Source organism: Arachis stenosperma, chromosome 4, assembly GCF_014773155.1.
Source record: "Arachis stenosperma cultivar V10309 chromosome 4, arast.V10309.gnm1.PFL2, whole genome shotgun sequence".
Classification (NCBI taxonomy): Eukaryota; Viridiplantae; Streptophyta; class Magnoliopsida; order Fabales; family Fabaceae; genus Arachis; species Arachis stenosperma.
In genome coordinates this window covers 13,071,936-13,098,125 of record NC_080380.1, presented here as the reverse complement: position 1 = coordinate 13,098,125, position 26,190 = coordinate 13,071,936, and the positions used below count along the sequence as shown (strand labels likewise).

At 41.1% G+C, this 26,190-nt stretch overlaps 2 protein-coding genes across 2 annotated transcripts; both read left to right on the top strand.

The window, feature by feature from the left end:
• On the top strand, positions 1 to 1,521 carry LOC130974641 (uncharacterized). The gene is made up of 2 exons (XM_057899503.1): positions 1 to 1,224; positions 1,516 to 1,521. Exons 1-2 carry the CDS (start codon positions 1 to 3, stop codon positions 1,519 to 1,521), a joined length of 1,230 nt encoding a protein of 409 aa, XP_057755486.1.
• Positions 1,522 to 22,469: 20,948 nt separating this feature from the next.
• Positions 22,470 to 24,860, top strand: LOC130974640 (uncharacterized). Its single transcript, XM_057899502.1, has one exon. It carries the CDS (start codon positions 22,470 to 22,472, stop codon positions 24,858 to 24,860), a length of 2,391 nt encoding a protein of 796 aa, XP_057755485.1.
• The last annotated feature ends 1,330 nt before the right edge of the window (positions 24,861 to 26,190 follow it).

Sequence of the window (26,190 nt, the reverse complement as noted above, 5' to 3'; positions counted from 1 at the left end):
ATGGCTGATGTTCCCCCGCCTACCCCATCCGAGCTCCTGCGGATGGTGACCGAGCTTCAGCAAGCAAATCAACAAATGGTGGAGGAAAATCGAAGAATGCAAGATCAAATTGCGCAATTAGTTAATGCTCGTCTGGAGCACAACAATGATCACCATAACCGGGAAGAAAATCATGAACGTCGATCAATACCGACTCATGTTTCTGAAACACCACAAGGGGAAGAAGAGGAGGCCCACCAAACAGAAGAGGCCCAGCCAGAAGCTGAGGAAGAAGAACGCGACAATTCTGCCGGCCCATTTACGGCCGACATTATGAATTTCCAACTTCCCAGGCAGTTCACCCTGCCGACAACTCTGACCCCGTACGATGGATTAGGAGATCCAAAGCAACATATTAAAAAATTCCGATCTATTATGATTGTTAACGGTGCATCTAATCCTATACTATGTCGTTGTTTCCCATCATTTTTAGATGGTCCTGCACTTGACTGGTTTTGCTCTTTGCCTACAGATTCGATATCGCGTTTTCAGGAATTGGCAAAGCAATTCGAAGATCACTTTGCGGCCTCTGCTATATACCTGCACGATTCCGACTACCTGACGACCATAAAACAGGGCCCACAAGAGAGCTTGAAGGACTATATAACTCGTTTCACAAAGGTCGCCATGAGGATTCCCGATCTTCATCCTGAAGTCCATCTACACGCAATCAAGAGCGGCCTTCGTCCGGGCAAATTTCAGGAGACCATAGCTGTGAGCAAACCGAAAACTTTGGCAGAATTCCGTGAAAAGGCAAAGGGGCAGATAGATGTCGAAGAGCTTCGGCAAGCCCGCAAAACAGAAAGGTCAACTGCTGCCAAGGATGATGATAAACCTCGGGATAACAAAAAAACCTTCAAACCCGTTCCTCGGTATGAGTCATACACAGCCTTCAACACAAAGCGGGATGACATTATCAAGGAAATACTTAACTCCAAATTAATCAAACCCCCTCATAAAGCCGGCACCTACCCAGAATCCAAAACTGTGGATAAATCCAAATTCTGTACCTTTCATCAAAAGCACGGTCACACAACCGATGAATGTGTGATAGCCAAAGACCTCCTGGAACGTCTCGCAAGACAAGGTCACCTTGACAAGTTTATCGCAGGAAGAATGCAGAAGAATATTACCTCGGCTTTCGACCCCTCCACAGCAAGCCCATCCTCGAAGGAAAAGGATAAGGCGCCCATTCAACCAAGAGGAGTCATCAATTGTATCTCAGGAGGATATGCAGGAGGTGGATGGTGGACGAAATTGTGGTCCTTTTTTCTTGTAATTGGATTTTAGAAATTGGCACTAGTGAACACAACTCCGTTCAACTAACCAGCAAGTGTACTGGGTCGTCCAAGTAATACCTTACGTGAGTAAGGGTCGAATCCACAGAGATTATTGGTTTGAAGCAATCAATATTTATTTTATTAATCTTAGTCAGGATGTCAATAGGATTATTTGGATTAAAAGTGAAATTACCAGATTTGATTAGAGGAGTAAAAGAGAACAATAGAGTTACTTGTTGTGCAGTAATGGAGAATATATTGGAGTTTTGGAGATGCTTTGTCCTTTGACTTCAACTCTTCCTTGGAATCCTCTTCTCACACGCAGGTTCTATCCATGGCAAGCTCTTTGTAGGGTGTCACCGTTGTCAGTGGCTACTTCCCATCCTTGCAGTGAAAACTATGCTCACGCACTCTGTCACAGTACGGCTAATCACCGGTTGGTTCCCGCTCCTACTGGAATAGAATCACTCTTTTGCGTCTGTCACTAACGCCCAGCAGGTTAAAGTTTGAAGCACGTCACAGCCATTCAATCCTGGAATCCTACTCGGAATACCACAGACAAGGTTTAGACTTTCCGGATTCTCATGAATACCGCCATCTATCTAGCTTATACCACGAAGATTCTGTTGGGGAATCTAAGAGATATTCATTCAGTCTGATGTAGAACGGAGGTGGTTGTCAGGCACACGTTCATGGGTTGAGGAAGGTGATGAGTGTCACGGATCATCACCTTCTCCACAGTTAAGCGCGAATAAACATCTTAGATAAGAACAAGCGTGTTTGAATGGAAAACAAAGGAATTGTATTAAATCATCGAGACGCTGCAGAGCTCCTCACCCCCAACAATGGAGTTTAGAGACTCATGCCGTCACAAAGTATGTAATTCAGATCTGAAAATGTCATGAGGTACAAGATAAGTCTGTAAAAGTTGTTTAAATAGTAAACTAGTAACCTAGGTTTACAGAAAAATGAATAAACTAAGATAATTGGTGCAGAAATCCACTTCTGGGGCCCACTTGGTGTGTGCTGGGGCTGAGACTAAAGCTTTCCACGTGTAAAGGCCTTTCTTGGCGTCAAACTCCAGGTTTTGACGTGTTTTGGGCGTTCAACTCCGGATAATGACGTTTTTCTGGCGTTTAACTCCAGACAGCAGCATGAACTTGGCGTTTAACGCCAAGTTACGTCGTCTATCCTTGCGCAAAGTATGGACTATTATATATTGCTGGAAAGCCCTGGATGTCTACTTTCCAACGCCGTTGAGAGCGCGCCAATTGGACTCCTGTAGCTCCAGAAAATCCATTTCGAGTGCAGGGAGGTCAGGATCCAACAGCATCAGCAGTCCTTTTTCAGCCTAAGTCAGATTTTTGCTCAGCTCCCTCAATTTCAGCCAGAAAATATCTGAAATTACAGAAAAACACACAAACTCATAGTAAAGTCCAGAAATATGATTTTTGCCTAAAAACTAATATTATTTTACTAAAAACTAACTGAAACATGCTAAAATCTACATGAAATTACCCCCAAAAAGCGTATAAAATATCCGCTCATCACAACACCAAACTTAAACTGTTGCTTGTCCTCAGGCAACTAGATGAATAAAATAGGTTCTAACAGAAATTAAGAAGTAATAATATTTCTGAGTTTTAAATGAGGCTCAGATTTATTAGATGAGCGGGGCTTGTAGCTTTTTGTCTCTGAACAGTTTTGGCATCCCCCTGTATCTTTAAATTTTCAGAATAATTGGCATCCTTAGGAACTCAGAATTCAGATAGTATTATTGACTCTCCTAGTGTAGTATGTTGATTCTTGAACACAGTTATTTTATGAGTCTTGGCTGTGGCCCTAAGCACTTTGTTTTCCAGTATTACCACCGGATACATAAATGCCACAGACACATAACTGGGTGAACCTTTTCAGATTGTGACTCAGCTTTGCTAGAGTCCCCAGTCAGTGGTGTCCAGAGCTCTTAAGCACACTCTTTTGCTTTGGATCACGACTTTAACCACTCAGTCTCAAGCTTTTCACTTGGACCTTCATGACACAAGCACATGGTTAGGGACAGCTTGATTTAGCCGCTTAGGCCTGGATTTTATTTCCTTGGGCCCTCCTATCCATAGATGCTCAAAGCCTTGGATCCTTTTTACCCTTGCCTTTTGGTTTTAAGGGCTGCTTGGCTTTTATTCCTTTTGATTGTAAAATTTTTTTTTTTGACTGCTTTTTCTTGCTTCAAGAATCAATTTCATGATTTTTCAGATCATCAATAATATTTTTCGTGTTCCTCATCCTTTCAGGAGCCAATATTCATCAAATTCAAAATACAATTTATGCACTGTTCAAGCATTCATTCAGAGAACAAAAAGTATTGCCACCACATATAATTAATTATAAATTTTATTATTAAGAACTCGAAAAATATAAATTACTTCTTTATTCTAAAATAAAATCTACTACTTTATTCATGCCTGATGATGATGAGAAAAATAAACTATAGCTTAATTGGAAATAAAATCAAAATAGACATACTAATTACTACTAAATATCTCCTAAGGTGAATTTCAAATAAAAAAAACGCTATCACTAAATTAAAGCAGGAAAATTGGAACTCAGCAACCTTTTGTTTTGAGGAAGGAAGTGTTCCTCTAATCTCTGGGGTGTTGTTCAAGGATTAATTTTTGGCGCTTCAGCTCCCTTAGATCACGCCCTTGCTCCTCCTGTTCTTTGAGCAGTTTGCAAAGCATGCTACTTTGATTATTCTGTTCTTCCTTTATTTGATCCATAGCTTCTTGCAAGTTAGAGATAGATGCTTCAAGATGTTCCCAAAATTCGAATTGAGGTAGCTCTGGGAGGGCTTCCTGTGCTCTCCTCTTATGTGGATCATCTTGTTGTTGCCTGACCATTGATATTCCCGTAATTGGCTTTTCAACTGGGATGTACTCTGTTATTCCCATCTTCACTCCGGCATCTTTGCAGAGCATAGAAATTAAGCTTGGATAGGCCAATCTGGCGTCTTTAGAGTTCCTGTTTGCTACTTTGTATAGCTCACATGAGATCAGCTGATGGACTTCTACCTCTTTTCCCAACATGATGCAGTGAATCATGACAGCTCTTTTGATGGTTACTTCAGAACGGTTGCTGGTGGGCAATATGGAACGCCCTACGAAATCCAGCCAGCCTCTGGCTACTGGTTTTAGATCCTCCCTTTTTAGTTGAACTGGGTCGCCAGTTGTGCTGGTAGTCCACTTGGCTCCAGGGATGCATATATCCTCCAGAATCTTGTCCAACCCTTTATTGACCCTCATCATTCTCCTATTAAAGGAGTCTGGGTCGTCTTTTAGTTGAGGAATCTTGAATATCTCCCTGATCCTGTCAGGATTGGTATGAATGATCTTTCCTCTGACCACAGTTTTATGATCAAAGACAGCAGCTCCAACGATTCTTTGCCTTTCTGTCTGCCATAGATTAGCATAGAACTCTTGAACCATGTTTCTTCCCACTTTTGTTTCAGGATTGGCCAGAATTTCCCAATGCCTGTTTCTGATTTGCTCTTGGATCTCCGGATATTCATCTTCTTTCAAATCAAATCTGACTTCCGGGATCACTGATCTGTGACTCATTATTTTATAATAATGATCTGAATGTTCTTTAGATAAGAACTTCCCTTGATTCCAAAGTGGCTTTGGAGTGCTTTCTTTCTTGCCCTTTTGGGTGGGTTGCTTTCCTCTTGGGGCCATGAATTTGATGATCACGGATATCCACACCAAACTTAGAGCTTTGCTTGTCCTCAAGCAAAAAGAGAAGAAAGAAGAGGGATAGGAGGAGAGCAGTGTGGAGTGGTGATGATGAGGAGGGCGCCGAACACAAGATATAGGGAGGGGGGTGGGGAATTTTTTCGAAAAATAAGAAAGAGATAAGATAGAAGATATAATTTTAAAAGATATAATCAGAAAAAGATATAATTTTAAAAAGGAGAAGATATGAATCATAATTTAAAAGATAAATTTGAAATTTAATTTTGAAGAGGATTTTTAAAAGGGATTATTGATGTGTTGGAAACAAATTTGAAAAGATGATGGCTTGAATTGGAAAGCCATTTGGCCTTCTGGATTAAGATATATGTAATATTTTTGAAAAAGGGATTTTAGAAATTAGGATAAAAACTTTTGGAATTGAAAGAAATAATTTAAAAAAAAATTCATGCAAGAAATCATGAATTGAAACATAAAAAAAATTTGAAAAATTGTAAAAAAAATGAAAATGTACCTCCTCCCACCATCCTGGCGTTAAACGCCCACATGGTGCATGGTTTGGGCGTTTAACGCCCATGTGATGCTTCTCCTGGGGGTTCAACGCCCATGTGATGCTTCTTTCTGGCGTTGAACGCCAGGAAGTCCTTCTTTACTGGGCGTTTTTCTAAACGCCCAGAATGCTAGCAGATTGGCGTTAAACGCCCAGAAGGTGCATCTTTCTGGCGTTTAACGCCCAGAAGATGCTCCTTTCTGGCGTTTAACGCCCAGATGGCTACCCTTACTGGCGTTAAACGCCCAGTGGGAGCTTCTTTTGGGCGTTTAACGCCCAAAGTATTTCTTACTGCCTTTTTCACGCCAGTGAGCTTCCGAATTTCCCTGTAACTCTTGTGACTTCAACCATATGTTATTTCACCTTTGAAGATACTTGAACTTAAACCTGTAAAGAAAGAAAATTTATTTAATTAGTAAATAACTTAGGAAATGGCTGGGTTGCCTCCCAGCAAGCGCTTCTTTAATGTCATTAGCTGGACTGTTACTGAGTTTTTAATTAAGTCTCAGTCTTGAGCACTCTTGCTCAAAATTGCCTTCAAGATAATGTTTGACTCTTTGTCCATTAACAATGAATTTTTTATTAGAGTCACTATCCTGAAGCTCTATGTATCCATATGGTGATACGTTTGTAATGACATATGGACCTCTCCACCGGGATTTTAATTTCCCAGGGAATAATTTGAGCCTTGAATTAAATAACAGAACTTTCTGTCCTGGCTCAAAGACTCTGGATGACAATTTCTTATCATGCCATCTTTTTGCTTTCTCTTTGTAAATTTTTGCATTTTTGAAAGCATTGAGTCTAAATTCCTCTAGCTCATTTAACTGGAGTAATCGTCTTTCTCCAGCTAACTTGGCATCAAGGTTCAGGAATCTGGTTGCCCAGTAGGCCTTGTGTTCCAGTTCCACTGGCAAGTGACATGCCTTTCCATACACAAGCTGGTATGGAGAGGTCCCTATAGGGGTCTTAAATGCTGTTCTGTATGCCCACAGAGCATCATCCAAGCTTCTTGCCCAATCCTTTCTACGGTTAATTACAGTCCGTTCCAGGATTCTTTTGAGTTCTCTATTTGAGACTTCAGCTTGCCCATTAGTTTGCGGATGATATGGAGTAGCCACCCTGTGGTTGACTCCATAACGTACCAGAGCAGAGTAAAGCTGTTTATTACAGAAATGAGTGCCCCCATCACTGATTAACACTCTAGGGACACCAAATCTGCTGAAGATGTGTTTCTGGAGGAATTTTAACACTGTTTTAGTGTCATTGGTGGGTGTTGCAATAGCCTCCACCCATTTGGATACGTAATCCACTGCCACCAGAATATAAGTGTTTGAGTATGATGGTGGGAAAGGTCCCATGAAGTCAATACCCCATACATCAAACAACTCAATCTCCAAGATTCCTTGCTGAGGCATGGCATAACTGTGAGGTAGGTTGCCTGATCTTTGGCAACTGTCACAATTAAGCACAAATGCTCGGGAATCTTTATAGAGAGTAGGCCAGTAGAAGCCACTTTGGAGGACTCTTGTGGCTGTTCGCTCACTTCCAAAATGTCCTCCATACTGTGATCCATGGCAATGCCAAAGGATCTTCTGTGCTTCCTCTTTAGGCACACATCTACGGATTATTCCGTCTGCACATCTCTTAAAGAGATATGGTTCATCCCAAAGATAGTACTTTGCATCTGTGATTAATTTCTTTGATTGCATCCTACTGTACTCTTTGGGTATGAATCTCACTGCCTTGTAGTTTGCAATGTCTGCAAACCATGGCACTTCCTGGATGGCAAACAGTTGCTCATCCGGAAAGGTTTCAGAGATCTCAGTGAGAGGTAGGGACGCCCCTTCTACTGGTTCTATTCGGGACAGGTGATCTGCTACTTGATTTTCTGTCCCTTTTCTGTCTCTTATTTCTATATCAAACTCTTGCAGAAGCAGGACCCATCTGATGAGTCTGGGTTTTGAATCCTGCTTTGTGAGTAGATATTTAAGAGCAGCATGATCAGTGTACACAATCACCTTTGATCCTACTAAATAGGATCTGAACTTATCAATGGCGTAAACTACTGCAAGTAGTTCTTTTCTGTGGTTGTGTAATTCTTCTGTGCGTCATTTAAAACACGGCTGGCATAATAAATGACGTGCAGAAGCTTGTCATGCCTTTGTCCCAATACTGCACCAATGGCATGGTCACTGGCATCACACATTAATTCAAATGGTAATGTCCAGTCTGGTGCAGAGATGATTGGTGCTGAGACCAATTTAGCTTTCAGGGTCTCAAATGCTTGCAGACACTCTTTATCAAAGATAAATGGCGTGTCAGCAGCTAGCAGGTTGCTCAGAGGTTTGGCGATTTTTGAAAAATCCTTTATAAACCTCCTATAGAATCCTGCATGCCCCAGAAAGCTTCTGATTGCCTTAACATTAGCAGGTGGTGGTAATTTTTCAATTACTTCTACCTTAGCTTGATCCACCTCTATCCCTTTGTTTGAAATTTTGTGCCCAAGGACAATTCCTTCAGTCACCATAAAGTGACATTTTTCCCAGTTTAAAACCAGATTAGTCTCTTGGCATCTTTTCAGAACAAGTGCTAAATGGTTTAGGCAGGAGCTGAATGAGTCTCCAAATACTGAAAAGTCATCCATGAAGACTTCCAGGAATTTTTCCACCATATCAGAGAAAATTGAGAGCATGCACCTTTGAAAAGTTGCAGGTGCATTGCACAGGCCAAATGGCATCCTTCTGTATGCAAATACTCCGGATGGGCATGTGAATGCCGTTTTCTCCTGATCCTGGGGTCTACTGCAATTTGATTATAACCTGAATATCCATCCAGGAAGCAGTAGTATTCATGACCTGCTAGTCTTTCTAGCATCTGGTCTATGAATGGTAAAGGAAAATGATCCTTTCTGGTGGCTGTATTGAGCCTTCTATAATCAATGCACATACGCCACCCTGTAACTGTTCTTGTAGGAACCAGTTCATTTTTTTCATTATGAACCACTGTCATGCCTCCTTTCTTTGGGACAACTTGGACAGGGCTCACCCAGGGGCTGTCAGAAATAGGATAAATAATCCCAGCCTCTAGTAATTTAGTGACCTCCTTCTGCACCACTTCCTTCATGGCTGGGTTCAGCCTCCTCTGTGGTTGGACCACAGGCTTGGCGTCACCTTCCAATAGGATCTTATGCATGCATCTGGCTGGGCTAATGCCCTTAAGATCACTGATGGACCACCCAAGAGCTGTCTTGTGTGTCCTTAGCACTTGAATTAGTGCTTCCTCTTCCTGTGGCTCTAAGGTAGCGCTTATAATTACAGGAAAGGTATCACCTTCTCCCAGAAATGCATATTTCAGGGATGGTGGTAATGGTTTGAGTTCAGGTTTTGGAGGTTTCTCCTCTTCTTGAGGGATTTTCAGAGGTTCTATTATCTTCTCTGACTCCTCCAAATCAGGCTGAACATCTTTAAAGATGTCCTCTAGTTCTGATTCCAAACTCTCAGCCATATTGACCTCTCTTACCAGAGAATCAATAATATCAACACTCATGCAGTCATTTGGGGTGTCTGGATGTTGCATTGCTTTGACAACATTTAACTTGAACTCCTCCTCATTGACTCTCAAGGTTACTTCCCCTTTTTGGACATCAATGAAGGTTCGGCCAGTTGCTAGGAAAGGTCTTCCTAGAATGAGAGTTGCACTTTTGTGCTCCTCCATTTCCAGCACCACAAAGTCAGTAGGAAAGGCGAATGGCCCAACCTTGACAATCATGTCTTCAATCACGCCTGATGGATACTTAATGGAGCCATCAGCAAGTTGAAGACATATCCTGGTTGGTTTAATTTCTTCAGTTAAACCAAGCTTTCTGATAGTAGATGCAGGTATTAGGTTGATACTTGCCCCAAGATCACATAAAGCTTGCTTGGTACAATTACCCTCTAATGTGCATGGTATCATAAAGCTCCCAGGATCTTTAAGCTTCTCAGGTAAGCTTTTCAGAATGACTGCACTGCATTCTTCAGTGAGGTAGACTTTTTCAGCTTCCCTCCAATCCTTCTTATGACTTAAGATTTCTTTCATGAACTTAGCATAAGATGGTATTTGCTCAAGTGCTTCTGCAAACGGGATCTTTATTTCAAGAGTCCTGAGATAGTCTGCAAAGCGAGCAAATTGCTTATCCTGTTCCGCTTGGCGGAGTTTTTGCGGATAAGGCATTTTGGCTTTGTATTCCTCAACCTTGGTTGCTGCAGGTTTATTGCCTACAGAAGTGGGTTGGGAAGCCTTTTTAGGAAGGTCAGCACTTGTATGTGACTGATTCCCCACTGGCATTTGAATGCCAGTGGTGGGAGCTGGAGTGGCGTCAAACGCCACTTCCTTGTTTGTTACTGGCGTTTGAACGCCAGAACCATGCTCCCTTTGGGCGTTCAACGCCAGATCCATGCTTGTTTCTGGCGTTGAACGCCAGGAATGAGCATGATCTGGGCGTTCAGCGCCAGCTTTGTTCCTCTCTGGGCTTTGCTTGTCCTCAGAGGGATTTTGAGTATCCTCTTGTTCATTTCTTGGTTTCCTGCTGCTTTGAAGTGAGGTATTTAATGTTTTCCCACTTCTTAATTGAACTGCTTGGCATTCTTCTGTTATTTGCTTTGACAGTTGCTTTTCTGTCTGCTTTAATTGCACTTCCATGTTCCTGTTAGCCATTCTTGTTTCCTGTAATATTTCCTTGAATTCGGCTAGTTGCTGAGTTAGAAAATCTAATTGCTGATTGAATTCATTAGCCTGATCCACTGGACTGAGTTCTGCAGTTATTGTTTTAGCTTCTTCTTTCATAGAGGATTCACTGCTTAGGTACAGATGCTGATTTCTGGCAACTGTATCAATAAGCTCTTGAGCTTCTTCAATTGTTTTTCTCATGTGGATAGATCCACCAGCTGAGTGGTCTAGAGAAATCTGAGCTTTTTCTGTAAGCCCATAGTAGAAGATGTCTAATTGCACCCATTCTGAAAACATTTCAGAGGGGCATTTTCTTAGCATCTCTCTGTATCTCTCCCAGGCATCATAAAGGGATTCATTATCTCCTTGTTTGAAGCCTTGGATGCTTAGCCTTAGCTGTGTCATCCGTTTTGGAGGGAAATAGTGATTCAGGAATTTTTCTGACAGCTGTTTCCATGTTTTTATGCTGTTCTTAGGCTGGTTATTTAACCACCTCTTAGCTTGATCTTTTACAGCAAATGGAAACAGTAATAGTCTGTAGACATCCTGATCTACTTCTTTATCATGTACTGTATCAGCAATTTGCAGAAATTGTGCCAGAAACTCTGTAGGTTCTTCATGTGGAAGACCAGAATACTGGCAGTTTTGCTGCACCATGATAATGAGCTGAGGATTCAGCTCAAAGCTACTAACTCCAATGGAAGGTATACAGATACTACTCCCATATGAAGCAGTAGTGGGGTTGGCATATGACCCCAGAGTCCTCTTGGACTGTTCATTCCCACTTGCTTCCATATTGAATACAAGTTGAGAATTTATAGTTATGGAATAAATAAAAGTGGAATATATAAAAATATATTAAAATAGAAACAAAATAAATGAAAGAAAGTAGAAATATTTTGAAATTGAAAATTGAATTTTTATGAAAGATTTTCGAAAAAATTAGTTCAAAATTAGTTAGAAAAATAAATTTTTTTTTTGAATTTTGAATTTTATGATGAAAGAGAAAAACACACAAAAGACACAAGACTTAAAATTTTTAGATCTAATGCTCCTTATTTTTCGAAAATTTTTGGAGGGAAAACACCAAGGAGCACCAAACTTAAAAAATTTAAGATCAAGATACAAGAAAAACTCAAGAACACTTTGAAGATTCACAAGAACACCAAGAACACAAGAAAGAACACCAAACTTAAAATTTTTAGAAAACTTTAATAAATTTTCGAAAATTTATAAAAAGATTAACAATAAAACACCAAACTTAGAGTTTGGCACAAGATTAAATCAAGAAAAATTATTTTTGAAAAAGGTTCCAAAGCGTAAACCCAATTGGATTAAATATAACACTTGTTCTAAATATTCCAATTAATGCTTTAGAAAGAACAAAAGTGAAACAAGAAAAGACACAAAACAAGAAAAATTCAAGATCTAACAAGAAAAATAAACAAGAACAACTTGAAGATCAATGAAGAACCAAGAGCAAAAACACGAAAATTTTAGAGAAAATATAAAATATGCAATTAACACCAAACTTAGAACAAGACACTAAACTCACGAAAATTAGCAATTAATTAAAAGAAAATTAATAAATTTTGAAAAGAAATTTTTGAAAAGAAACTATCCTATCAATATTGATTTAATGACTCTATAAAAATAAGAACAAAATAAAATAAATTATTCCTAATCTAAGAAATAAAATAAGCCTTCAATTGTCCAAACTCAATAATCCCCGGCAACGGCGCCAAAAACTTGGTGGACGAAATTGTGGTCCTTTTTTCTTGTAATTGGATTTTAGAAATTGGCACTAGTGAACACAACTCCGTTCAACTAACCAGCAAGTGTACTGGGTCGTCCAAGTAATACCTTACGTGAGTAAGGGTCGAATCCACAGAGATTATTGGTTTGAAGCAATCAATATTTATTTTATTAATCTTAGTCAGGATGTCAATAGGATTATTTGGATTAAAAGTGAAATTACCAGATTTGATTAGAGGAGTAAAAGAGAACAATAGAGTTACTTGTTGTGCAGTAATGGAGAATATGTTGGAGTTTTGGAGATGCTTTGTCCTTTGACTTCAACTCTTCCTTGGAATCCTCTTCTCACACGCAGGTTCTATCCATGGCAAGCTCTTTGTAGGGTGTCACCGTTGTCAGTGGCTACTTCCCATCCTTGCAGTGAAAACTATGCTCACGCACTCTGTCACAGTACGGCTAATCACCGGTTGGTTCCCGCTCCTACTGGAATAGAATCACTCTTTTGCGTCTGTCACTAACGCCCAGCAGGTTAAAGTTTGAAGCACGTCACAGCCATTCAATCATGGAATCCTACTCGGAATACCACAGACAAGGTTTAGACTTTCCGGATTCTCATGAATACCGCCATCTATCTAGCTTATACCACGAAGATTCTGTTGGGGAATCTAAGAGATATTCATTCAGTCTGATGTAGAACGGAGGTGGTTGTCAGGCACACGTTCATGGGTTGAGGAAGGTGATGAGTGTCACGGATCATCACCTTCTCCACAGTTAAGCGCGAATAAACATCTTAGATAAGAACAAGCGTGTTTGAATGGAAAACAAAGGAATTGTATTAAATCATCGAGACGCTGCAGAGCTCCTCACCCCCAACAATGGAGTTTAGAGACTCATGCCGTCACAAAGTATGTAATTCAGATCTGAAAATGTCATGAGGTACAAGATAAGTCTGTAAAAGTTGTTTAAATAGTAACTAGTAACCTAGGTTTACAGAAAAATGAATAAACTAAGATAATTGGTGCAGAAATCCACTTCTGGGGCCCACTTGGTGTGTGCTGGGGCTGAGACTAAAGCTTTCCACGTGTAAAGGCCTTTCTTGGCGTCAAACTCCAGGTTTTGACGTGTTTTGGGCGTTCAACTCCGGATCATGACGTTTTTCTGGCGTTTAACTCCAGACAGCAGCATGAACTTGGCGTTTAACGCCAAGTTACGTCGTCTATCCTTGCGCAAAGTATGGACTATTATATATTGCTGGAAAGCCCTGGATGTCTACTTTCCAACGCCGTTGAGAGCGCGCCAATTGGACTCCTGTAGCTCCAGAAAATCCATTTCGAGTGCAGGGAGGTCAGGATCCAACAGCATCAGCAGTCCTTTTTCAGCCTAAGTCAGATTTTTGCTCAGCTCCCTCAATTTCAGCCAGAAAATACCTGAAATCACAGAAAAACACACAAACTCATAGTAAAGTCCAGAAATATGATTTTTGCCTAAAAACTAATATTATTTTACTAAAAACTAACTGAAACATGCTAAAATCTACATGAAATTACCCCCAAAAAGCGTATAAAATATCCGCTCATCAGTGGACATACAAGCTCGGCTCGAAAAAGAACCTATAGAGCCATGTTGGCCGTAACAGATGCCCCTAAAGTGCCTCAACCGACCGACGATGTTCCAGAGATGACTTTCTATTCAACCGACTTTCACCAGAAAGATTTGAATTACGATGACCCGGTGGTAATTTCTGTTCAGTTAGGAGATCTAATAGTCCGCAAAGTACTCCTTGACCCCGGGAGCAGCGCAGATGTACTATTCTTTACTACATTTGAGAGAATGAAGCTGAGTAACAACATCTTGCAGCCATATCATGGAGACTTGGTCGGATTTTCCGGAGAACGTGTTCCCGTCCTCGGTTCAGTGTGGTTACAAACCACACTCGGTGAGCAACCATTATTTAAGACACAAGACATTCAATATCTTGTTGTCGACTGTTTTAGTCCTTATAATCTCATCTTAGGTAGACCATTTTTAAATCGATTTGCAGCAATTGTATCTACAGTTCATCTCTGTGTAAAGTTCCCTGTGCAGGATAATTTAGTAGCAACTATCCACGGAGACCTCCATGAAGCTCGCCAATGCTACAACACAAGCTTGAAGCCTATCAGAAGGAGCAACATGCCGCAGGTCAACTCTATACAGCCCGACCTACCGAGACTAGCAGAAATTGATCCAAGAGCCGATTTTGAAGACCGACCTATGCCGAACGAGGACCTGACAAAGGTCCCCCTAACAGAAGATCCCATGAAATTCACCTTCGTCGGGACGTCAACAAACGCCGAAGAGAGAGAAGCACTCATAACATTTCTGCGAGAAAACGCCGATTTATTTGCTTGGACCCCTGCAGATATGCCCGGAATACATCCCTCCGTTATCACACATAAATTAGCAATTAATCCAGGGGCCCGCCCAATCTCACAAAAGAAAAGAAATCTCGGAACAGAAAAGCGCTTGGCATGCGTTGCCGAGGTTACAAAGCTCATTGCAGCCAATTTCATCCACGAGATCAGATTCACAACATGGCTCGCTAACGTGGTAATGGTAAAAAAGAACAACGGTAAGTGGCGCATGTGCGTCGATTTCACTGATCTAAACAAAGCATGCCCTAAAGATACTTATCCTTTACCTTGCATTGATAATTTGGTGGATAACTCCTGTGGTTTCGATTCCTTAAGTTTCATGGATGCATACTGGTTATAACCAAATTCTTATGCACCCATCTGATCAAGAGAAAACCGCTTTTATAACTGAATATGGGAATCATTGCTATAATGTTATGCCTTTCGGTTTAAAGAATGCAGGGGCGACGTATCAACGACTGATGAACAAGGTCTTTCAGAACCAAATTGGTCGGAATATAGAGGTCTACGTAGACGACATGGTCGCAAAGACAATGGTCGGAAAGTCTCACATCAATGACTTAGCGGAGATTTTTGCACAAATCCGACGATATAATATGAGACTAAACCCTGAGAAATGTGCTTTCGGTGTTCGCGGAGGCAAATTCCTCGGATTCATACTCACCAGCCGAGGAATAGAAGCAAATCCCGACAAATGTCGGGCCATAATTGACATGAAAAGTCCAACAACACTAAAGGAAGTCCAACGACTAACAGGATGCCTCGCGGCTTTATCAAGATTCCTACCCTGTTTGGCAGTAAAATCTTATCATTTTTTCCAATGTTTAAAGAAGAGCCCAAAACATTTTCAATGGACAGAAAACTGTGAAGCTGAATTTCAAAATTTAAAACAGTTTCTTTCAAAACCTCCTGTTTTACAAAAACCAAAACCCAATGAACCATTGTCTATATACTTATCTATTACTGATGTGGCAATTAGTTCGGTTCTTTTAACAGATACAGAGAAGGGTCAGCAGCCGATCTATTTTGTGAGCAAGTCCTTACAAGGTGCCGAGCTTCGTTACCCAAAATTGGAAAAACTCGCCTTGGCCCTGGTCTTCTCTTCAAGACGACTCCGACCTTACTTCCAAGGACACACCATTATTGTCAGAACTGAACAACCTCTTCGGCAGATCCTCTCAAAGCCAGAATTAGCAGGCCGGCTTATCAAATGGGCCATTGAGCTTTCAGAATTTGATATTCAATACCAGCCAAGAGGATCCGTCAGATCTCAATATCTAGCTGATTTTGTAGCCGAACTTACCCAACCGTTGCAAGAAGAAAAGGATTCGGACTGGAACTTGTTTGTTGATGGAGCATCAAACCCCCAAGGATCAGGAGCAGGAATACTATTAGAGGGTCCTGAAGGTATCAACCTCGAACATTCTCTTCGGTTCTCCTTCAAAGCAAGCAATAACCAGGCCGAGTACGAGGCCCTAATCGCCGGGCTCAGGTTAGCAATTGATCTACAAATCACCAGCTTAAAAGTTTATTGCGATTCCCTATTAGTAGTTCAACAAGTGAATCAGGTTTTCCAAACTAAAGATCAAATTTTGTCAAAATACTTAGACATCATTCAAAACCTAAAGAACAACTTTTCAAAAATAGAAATTCACCACATTCCTAGGGAACGGAATAATAGAGCTGACATCTTATCAAAGTTAGCTACTACACAAGCACACACAGCAACATTACTCCAATCAACCTTGAATAAACCGAGCATACATACTCTGAGTATTTCAAACACTTTGTGTACAGACAGTTGGCAGATACCTTATATACAATACTTAAAATATGGTTCTGTCCCAGATGAGGTTTTAGATAAGAAAAGATTTCGGCGACAAATCTCTTTTTTCACACTAATCAATAACGTTTTATATAGGCGGGGATTTTCCCGACCACTTCTGAAATGCTTAGACAGGAAAGAAGCCGATATTGCGTTGGCCGAGGCTCATGAAGGAATATGTGGGATACATTCGGGGGCTAGAAGCCTGGCACAAAAAATACTGCGAGCCGGTTTTTACTGGCCGACCATATGGAAAGATAGCAAGGAAAAAGTCCGAACTTGTGATAAATGTCAAAAGCATGCACCATCAATCAACATTCCGGCCGAACAACTTCATCAGTCAGTAATAAGCTGGCCATTCAATCAATGGGGGATTGACATCCTAGGCCCTTTCCCCACTGCACCCAAGCAACTGAAGTATTTGGTGGTAGCTATTGATTATTTCAGCAAATGGATCGAAGCAGAGCCATTGGCAAGAATAACATCCTCCCAAATGATATCTTTTGTCTGGAAACATATCATATGCCGATATGGAATTCCGAGACATGTCGTCACTGACAATGGTCGGCAGTTTACCGACCATAATTTTAAACTTTTTCTTCAGAACCTAAAGATAAGACAACACTTCTCATCCGTGGAGCATCCACAGTCTAATGGCTTGGCTGAGGCTGCCAACAAAGTTCTCTTGCACGCCCTCAGAAAAAAGCTCGACGAAGCAAAAGGACTGTGGGCCGAGCTGATTCCAGAAATACTATGGTCATACAACACAACGACACAAACGTCAACTAAGGAGACACCATTCCGCTTGGTATATGGGTCAGAAGCAATGATTCCTTTGGAGATCTCACAATAGTCTTTGAGAACACAAGTAGAGAATCATGATCAAGCTCGTCAAACCGAACTAGACTTAGTAGAAGAAATCTGAAGCACAGCAGCCCTCCAGCACCGAGCTTTACAGCTACAACTGGGCCGAAGATATGCAAAAAAGGTGCTACCAAGAACATTCAACATCGGCGATTTGGTATTAAGGAAAACTGAAGAAGCTCGCCGACCATCAGCCCATGGAAAATTAGCAGCGACATGGGACGGCCCCTATCGAATAGTAGAAGTCCTCGGAAGAGGAGCTTATAGGCTAGAGCAGCTGGATGGCACTAAGATACCAAATACATGGAATGTCAGTTCTTTAAAGCAATACTTCAGTTAGAACAAAGCAGAGCGTTGGTACTCTTTTTCCTCACTTGAGATTTTTCCCAGAAGGGTTTTGCTCAAGGAGGTTTTAACGAGGCCAACCTACCAGGATTGAAAATGTAAGGTACTGCTATGAAAAATATTAAATGCAAACATTTTTAACACATTCTGTTTAAACAAATTTATAACTAATATTACGAGGAGTTTATCATCAAATGACTCCCTTTACAGACCAGACCAAAATACAATTCAAAACCCATTAATGGGTACCAGACAAAGTAATTAGGATCATCTAAAACCTAATTACACAGAACACCAAACAAAAAGGACATTGATCCTTCTAAACAAAAGCAACAGCACAAAATACCACACAGAATGGCTATTTAGCCAAATTATCACCACCTTCTTCAATCACTTCTTCGTCATCGACAAGCTGGCCGTTACGAACGACTTTACCCGGATCCAACTCCGAGAAATCAGCATCAGGCATCAAAAACTTTGCCTGTATCACAGCACGATCGAAACCCTCAGCAAACGCGTCAAGAATATCAACCTCTCTACTAGCTTCCAAATCCTTCAATTGCCCGGTAAGCTCGATAACTCGCTTGCTTATGCCTTCAACATCGCTATTCTTCTTTTTTAGCAATTCAGCATCCTTTTCACGACCGTCTTTTTCAACTTTCAATTCATTTTGCAAATCAGAAAAATTCTTCTGTAATTCTGCTAAAGCCGTTTCCTTAGCAGATAGTTGCTCCTTAAGAGCACCAACCTCTTCAGCCTCAATAACAATTTTTCTTATGCCTTTTCTCCTGACTACGGCCAATACATGCCAAACAAAATCCCAAAACCTGAGATTTAGCACAAATCAACCATTAAAAAAGTTGTAATATCATTATTTTAACCAAGAAAAGTAATTAGTGTCAGTTCACCTGAAGAAACTGATCAATCCCGACATCACCGATCTCTTCTACCCGAGCTACGTCAGAAACACTTTGAACAACTTCATCTGCAATAACATTAAATGGAAAAATTCGGTCCCAAAGAGATGAACCATCTCCATTGTCGTCAAAAAGATGAAGCTTCTCCTGTTTTGTACCAAAACCGGACAGTTCATCGAGTTGAATCACACTTCCCTTACCCCGTTCTCCTGCAGTTACAGTCGCCTCCGTCTTTCTCTTTTTAAACACAATCCCTTTCTTTCTCGGAGGGGGCTGGTCAACTTCTCCCCCAACATCCATTTTTTCTGTATTCGAGGAAGAACCTTCAAGATTCTTGGACTTGAAACGAGCCCTAAGAGTGGAAGCGGTAACTCCAGGAAACCTCCCACCTATTACAATAAAGAGACATTGTCAGAAAAATAAAAATTTCAGAGAAACCAAAACAAAGCCATACCCTAATGACCTCACCAAAATAATCTAACACAGCAGATTTATTCTCCTCCCAAGAGAGCAACTCCGACACAGATATCAATCCCCCCTTGGATACCATTTCAATCAGAAAAGAGATGATACACTCATTCCGCTCAGATATCATTTCAGGACCCAGAATTTGTTGAGGTTGACAACACCAGTATAAGGGAAATTTTTCACCAAGATTTTCGTCCAAATAGAAAGGAAAATCCTCATCCACTGACTTAACTTTCAGAAACATTTCTTTGAAATGTTTGAAGGAAGATTTGTACAATTTGAAAATAGAAAAGCCAGGTGTACTGTTCAAGTTTACCCACAATCCCTTCCATACCCCTTTTGCTTGGAACAACGAAAAGAAAAGCTCCAAATCTGGTTCAACCTCCAGAAAATCCATCAAAATTTGAAAACACCTTATGAACGCCCAACCATTAGGATGAATCTGAGAGGGGGCACAGTTCAGTTGATTCAAAACATCGCACTCGAACTGGCTAAAGGGAATTTTTACCCCCAATTCCTCTAACACACAACTGTACATAAAAAAGCTTTCAAAATCATCTCTCCTATGAAAAACACGATCAGAACCGTTGCATGGCAGTAATTCTACACGGAAACCAGATTTCACTATCCTAGCTACAGTAACCTTACCAACACTCTCTCTATCGACAAACAAAGACGCTCTTATTTTCACATCATCATCAACCCATTCATACGGTCCACCATTATCAAACTTGGGTAAAGATTTTCCTTTCTTTTCACTCATGGTATCTGATGAACTCAAGAAAGTGAAAAAAGAGATTAAAACGCAGAGAAGAGATCTTGCTACTAACCTTGGGTAGTCATGGTGTTTAAAAGCCTCTGAAAATATAAAACCTCCAAAGAAATGACAATAGCCAAAAGGTTGAACCGTCAAAGCCTCTTCAGTTTATAATAAAAATCAAAAACATTAAATGAAGCACAATACTAACGGATAAAACGAAGCTTTGGAAGTTGAACCTATCTAGAAAAATTAATAAAGTAATAATTAAAGGCTTTACATCTATCAAGACGTGGGTAATAATTACAATGTCTAATCTATTCAGTTACCTACCACTAACTTTGAAGAGAGCTATGTTGACCTGGGGGCATAAGTGTACCGAGTTATTACTCACTCATTATAAAAGCTCAACCTATCTCTTTAAAAGTCAGGTCAAGCTTGGGGGCTGTGATATGACCAGTAAACATCAGTCACACGTTATAGCTCGGTTACACATTAAAGCTCGGTTACACGTTATAGCTCGGTTACACATTATAGCTTGGCTACATTTATGACCCGATCATAACCGACGGTTTTATTATAAGCCATGAAACGTCCCAGATCAATAACGGCAGATTTACAATTAATCCTCTTCCTAGACGTTATATCCTAAGAAAAACGGCCGACCTTTTCCGTTAATATAAGGCAGACGAAAAACCAGAAAGAGGTACGTCACTTTTCCAAAAGTACATTTTATTACTCGCCCAATTCTGACTTGAGCGTCGGAGTGCCTTTGCAGGTACCCTCCCCCGCCGATCACTCGCCACCGACGTATACTTCGCTTCATATTGGGAGTCTGCCGACTTCAGTGGTAGACGTGCTACACATCGGGAGACTCAGGCAAGAACAATAATCAAACTATTAAAATAATTAAACTTAACCTAATAGAATAATCAAATATATAATAAACAAATAATTTAAATATTTTATAGTACTATAATAAAAATTTTAATGAAAATCAAATGATATTTTTATACACTGTAACTAATTTTTTTATATAAATTGTGTTATAAAATCACTAATTCAAAAACTTAAGTTAACGGGAGAATGCAACATTCTTCCTCAAACAACATCCTCTTTTTAGGTTTATATTCAGATATAGATCTCTGATGTCATGTTATGAAATCACTCATCCCAACAGCTTAAATTAATGGGAGAAGGCAATATTAATGGATATATCTCTAACGAATCGCATGATTATTGACTTATTGTTGTGAGACTCGTTCAAACACAAAAAAAAAATAAATATAAAAATAAAAATAACACTATTTAGTATTTAGTGCAGCTCAGCTAAGAGTCTAAGATATATCACATATGGTGGCTGAAAAAAATGACTTTTAAAATTTGTCTCTACAGGGACAAACTGACAACTTCAATCATATAAAAGACTTGTTAAAGAAAAAATCAGTTGCATGCTTACATGCACTGTCCTGCCTTCATGTTCATGTGTGTTTCATTGATCAAATCTAGATCTTGTATTTTTATTATTATTATATCTAAATGGTTAAAGTTATTGAAATATCATATTTCAAGAAAGATACCGGCATATGTGAACATCTTCGGTTACTAATACATGTATGTATAAATTTGATTCAATATAACAATAGTACTTAATATTTATTGTTACCTGGCATGAAGGCTGAGGCGTGGAACATCAGGTCCATAAAGTGTGGAAGACTTGATGAGTTTAAGGTTAGCAGTCAAAGATGTTTTAGCTGAGAGAGCATTGTTATTGACACTAGATATGGTGTAGCCATAACCAACAACTCCTCCTCCTCCTTCACCTTCTCTGTGTGATGCAACATAAGAACTTGATGAGAAAAAGATGAGGAAAGTGCAGATTTGGAGAAGAGAGGCTTTGTTCTTTTTCATTGTGTTGAACGGTTTTGGATAGAAAATGATGGCCTATCAATTTATATGCATTCATCTTGGAAGCTACGGAGGATTGTGGGGCCTATCAATTTGACTGGCAGTGGCAGATAGTAAGACAATTATTTGTTCCAACACTCACTCAACCAGGTTCAATTGTCCAGCTCTAGAATAAAATATTCTCAACATGTGACAAATTCTAAGAGATAAAAATTTCAGATTTTATGTGCAGAAAAAAAAAATGTTGGGAGCCACTTAGATAAAGACGTTTAAAACGTTTTTTTTTTTAAGATTTTTTGCAATAATTAAAATTTAACATATATAATCGATTAAATCGTGTTATTTTTGTAAAAATTAGGCTAGACAAATTGATTTGACCGAAAAAATGGTGAATCAAATCTTAAACTGATCTAAATTAATATTATTTTTTTTATAGAAAATAACTACAATACTCTATTATAGAAAATGACTAAAATACTTTTATGGGCAATTTTCCAAAATAAAATGATTGAATGAAAGCTTTACCAAATTACAACATTTGGAATTTGGTTACCATTTTGCGTTGAATCCATTTATATAGAAACCGTGGGAGCCAACCACGGATTCCAAATGCACATAAACCGTGGGAGGCAGCAGGGTTTTATGAGTTGGAAATGCACAATGTAAACCGTGGTAGGCAGCCACGGTTTACACTTTATAAATGAAAAGCAGAAACCGCTGGTGGTAGCCACGGTTTATGAAGAAGAAAAAGCATAAACCGTGGCTGGCAACCACGGTTTATGAAAGGCATTCAGATGATCATAAAACCCTGTAACCTACCACGGTTTATGTATAATGAAAATCTATATATATTCGAGTGAGAATGTAGTTGCTGAGGAGATCATTATCACAATGTCAAGTGAGGGAGAGAGTGTTCTTGTGTTAGTGCACTGCTCTGGAAAAATTAAAAAAAGCAAAAAATATGGTGTGAAGTTCACTGATAGAGAACCGTTGAGTGTATTTGTTAGTTCGTCAAACAGTTTGTCAGATTTGAAGAGCACCATCTTGCAGAAGCTTGGAGTTTTCGGGAGCAAGGTTGTGAAGAAGATCTTCTACAAGATTCCCATTGCTGTAGTTTCTAGCGGTGTGATGTATGATACATTCGTGTTAGGGGCTGACGAAGATATTAGGGTTCTATTTCATTGCGTGAGGAGTTTTCCTGAGGTCAGAATACACGAGTTGTATGCGAAGTTGGAGGTAACTCTGGATAGTTCTGGGGCATCGGCTCCTGTTCATAGCTCGACTGCCGCTGGCGGTGCGTCTTGCTCGGCGCCAGCAAACCGGTTTTCTGTTCCGCAGGTTGCCTCTCCTTCTTTTGCGGCTGATCTGGTGCCAGCGGTTGCAGTTCCAACTGCACGCTCCCCTAATGAAGGGGTACTGCAACAGGCATTTCTGGGGGAATCAGGTCGTGCCACAGATGATGAACATCAAGAAATCGGGGTGCCTGATCGAGTAGAGAATGCAATGCGGGACGATGACTCTGATGAGGAGCCTGTAAATATATTTGGGGACAGCGACGATGACACCGGTGCCAATCCACAAGCACAACAAGGTCCTTCAAGTTCCGGCACACAGCATTACCCTCCACACTTCTCGACGTTAAACTTGGAGGCTCTGGGTGAACATACGGCCGGAGTTGCTACAGTAGGTGGTTCGTCAACCGAATTTCAGATTGGGCAATCCTTCCAGAGTAAAGAAGAAGTTGTTCTTAGTGTGAAGGACTACAGCATCCGTCGAGGTGTTGAGTACCGAGTGATGGAATCGGACCATTTGAAGTATCATGGAAGGTGCAAGGATTTCGGCAAAAGTTGTAGTTGGATGATTCGGATTTCGCTCCGTGCACGGAAGGGAACTTGGGAGGTTAGGAGGTACAACGGTCCGCACACTTGCTTAGCAACATCTGTTTCCAGTGATCACCGTCAGCTTGATTACCACGTTATCTGTGCGAGGATTTTTCCGTTGGTTAGTGCGGATGCTGCAGTACCGATTAAGGTCTTGCAACAAGCGACTGAAGCTGATTACGGCTTCAAGCCCAGTTACCGGAAGGTTTGGAAAGCAAAACAGAAGGCAGTTGCACAAATATATGGAGACTGGGAAGAGTCTTATGCCGAATTGCCACGTTGGATGCTAGGCGTGGAGTTGACGATGCCCGGGACAGTTACTGTGTTGCAGACGTCTCCTGTTATAATTGGGGACCAGATTGATGAGTCAACAGTGTACTTTCACCGTCTGTTCTGGACATTTCCACCTTGCGTTGAGGCCTTCCAACATTGCAAGCCGCTTGTGAGTATTGATGGTACCCACTTGTACGGCAAATATGGAGGCACCTTACTGCTGGCGATTGCACAGGATGGGAACTCAAACATCCTCCCCATAGCATTCGCCCTTGTGGAGGGAGAAAATGCCGAGTCATGGGCATTTTTCTTGTCCAACTTGAGAAGGCACGTGACTCCACAGGAGGGTATCCTTGTTATCTCGGATAGGCATAACGGTATCAAGTCTGCACTAGAGGATCCCGTGAATGGTTGGCTGCCCCCACGTGCTTATCGGGCGTACTGTATCCGCCATGTGGCAGCAAATTTCAGCCTTTCTTTCAAAGGTAAAGATGCGAGAAGAATGCTGGTTAATGCTGCGTACGCAAAAACTGAGGCGGAGTTCTATTACTGGTTCGACATCATGCGTACAGAGAATCCGGCAATGTGTGATTGGGCGAACCGGATGGAGTATGAGAAGTGGACGCAACACCAGGATAGCGGTAGACGGTTCGGGCACATGACAACAAACATCAGTGAATGTGTGAACTCCGTCTTGAAGGGAACTCGAAACCTCCCGGTCACGTCGTTGGTTAAGTCCACATACGGAAGGCTTGCTGAGCTATTCGTTATCCGGGGACAAACAGCAGAGGCGCAACTTGGAGCTGGACAAGAGTTTTGTCAGGCGTTGGTCAAGGGTATTGAAAGGAACATAAGGGAGTCAAGGTGCTTCACCGTCACGTTGTACGACAGGCACCAGTCGGAGTACACGGTTGCTGAGACTACACCGACTGGAAACTTCTCCTTAGGTAGCTACAGGGTCTCGCTGAAGGATCACACATGTGATTGTGGGTACTTTCAGGCCCTCCATTGTAAACGGGTAAAACTGAGGCATGCCGATCCTGCCAATGCTCATGCCACTCCCGATAATATGAGGGGAACCACCTATCTCCACCCCTGCCGTCCTTCGCATGAAGCCAGTCTATGTTAAGAGCCAAACGAGGGAGATGCTGAACCCCGCCGAACTGAGGCATAACCCTATCCACCTGGTGCCACTCAATCGCAGCAAAATAAATGAGGCTCGTAACTGCCGTCCATAGCCTGCGGTGCTGGTCTAGTAGTATCTCTGGATGAACAATAGCTGCGACATCCGGAGTGGAATAGGGCTCCCACACGATCTACATCACGTAATGAAACTTTACGTAAAACAAATTCTATAACAGGCAAAACATAACTGAATGAACTACAAGTAAATTACTCACATCATGCACACGCAATCTATCCAAAGAGAGGCGTGCAGCCACCACTCGCTGATCTACTGCATCGTTCCTCGGTAGATACTGAGCCCACCTACAAGTTCAAATAAAAGAATGTCATAACATCTAATGGGACATGTAAATGAACAATTTCAAACTCTAGCATCATATTTCTTTACCTGGATGCAAGTGGAAACCCGAATCTGTTGAAATCACTTGGCCTCAGACAAGGAAATCTCCAGAAGATCCAAGACTGTAGAAGCTGAAGTGGCCCAGCCAAGTTGACAACATTTCTGTTTGTTCCACGACAAAGACATCTGTACAACCACGCCAGCGCGGCCGAGCCCCAGCTATATCTACCCAAGTCATCCAACGACGCCACATATGACAACCAGCGAAGGTGGACACGGTTGGCGTTCTTGTCCGCAAACAGCTGAGATGACAACAGCATCATAATATAGGCCCTCGCGTATATACGCACGATGTCCTCAGTAGCATCTGCTGGCAAAACCCGAAACCGCTCGTGGAACCATGTGTAGCACACTGTCATCTGCTTCACTTTATTCTGCGGAGGTAACTCCCCAAACAGCTCACGGAACCACACCCATGCCGGTCTTCCATTTTCCATGAAATTCTCAAACTCACTAAGGCACCCACTCACAGGCTCACCATCAATCGGTAAACCCAGCTGATAGGCCACGTCCTCCAAGGTGACCGTACACTCCCCAAAGGGCATGTGAAATGTGTGGGTCTCAGGACGCCACCTCTCAATGAATGCGCTAAGTAGAGGCTCATCAACCCAGAACCACTGACTGTTCAGCCTAGCCAAGTGATATAAGCCCGCCGTCTCTAGATACGGTATGATACGCTCGTGTAAAGGCATATTCTGTTGTCTTCTCACACCACTAATAACCCTAGCAGGCTGTAAAAAGAAAGATAGCGAACTCTCAACAGACAACAACAGCAACAATTTACAGTAATATCAATAAAAAACCCTAAGCATAACAACAATAGAGAAAATAACACTAACAATATTACTAACACGTAAACCTAAAAAATTATTTC

Coding starts and splice junctions, on each gene's coding strand:
- LOC130974641 (XM_057899503.1), top strand. CDS start 1: ATGGCTGATGTTCCCCCGCCTACCCCATCCGAGCTCCTGCGGATGGTG.
- LOC130974640 (XM_057899502.1), top strand. CDS start 22,470: ATGTCAAGTGAGGGAGAGAGTGTTCTTGTGTTAGTGCACTGCTCTGGA.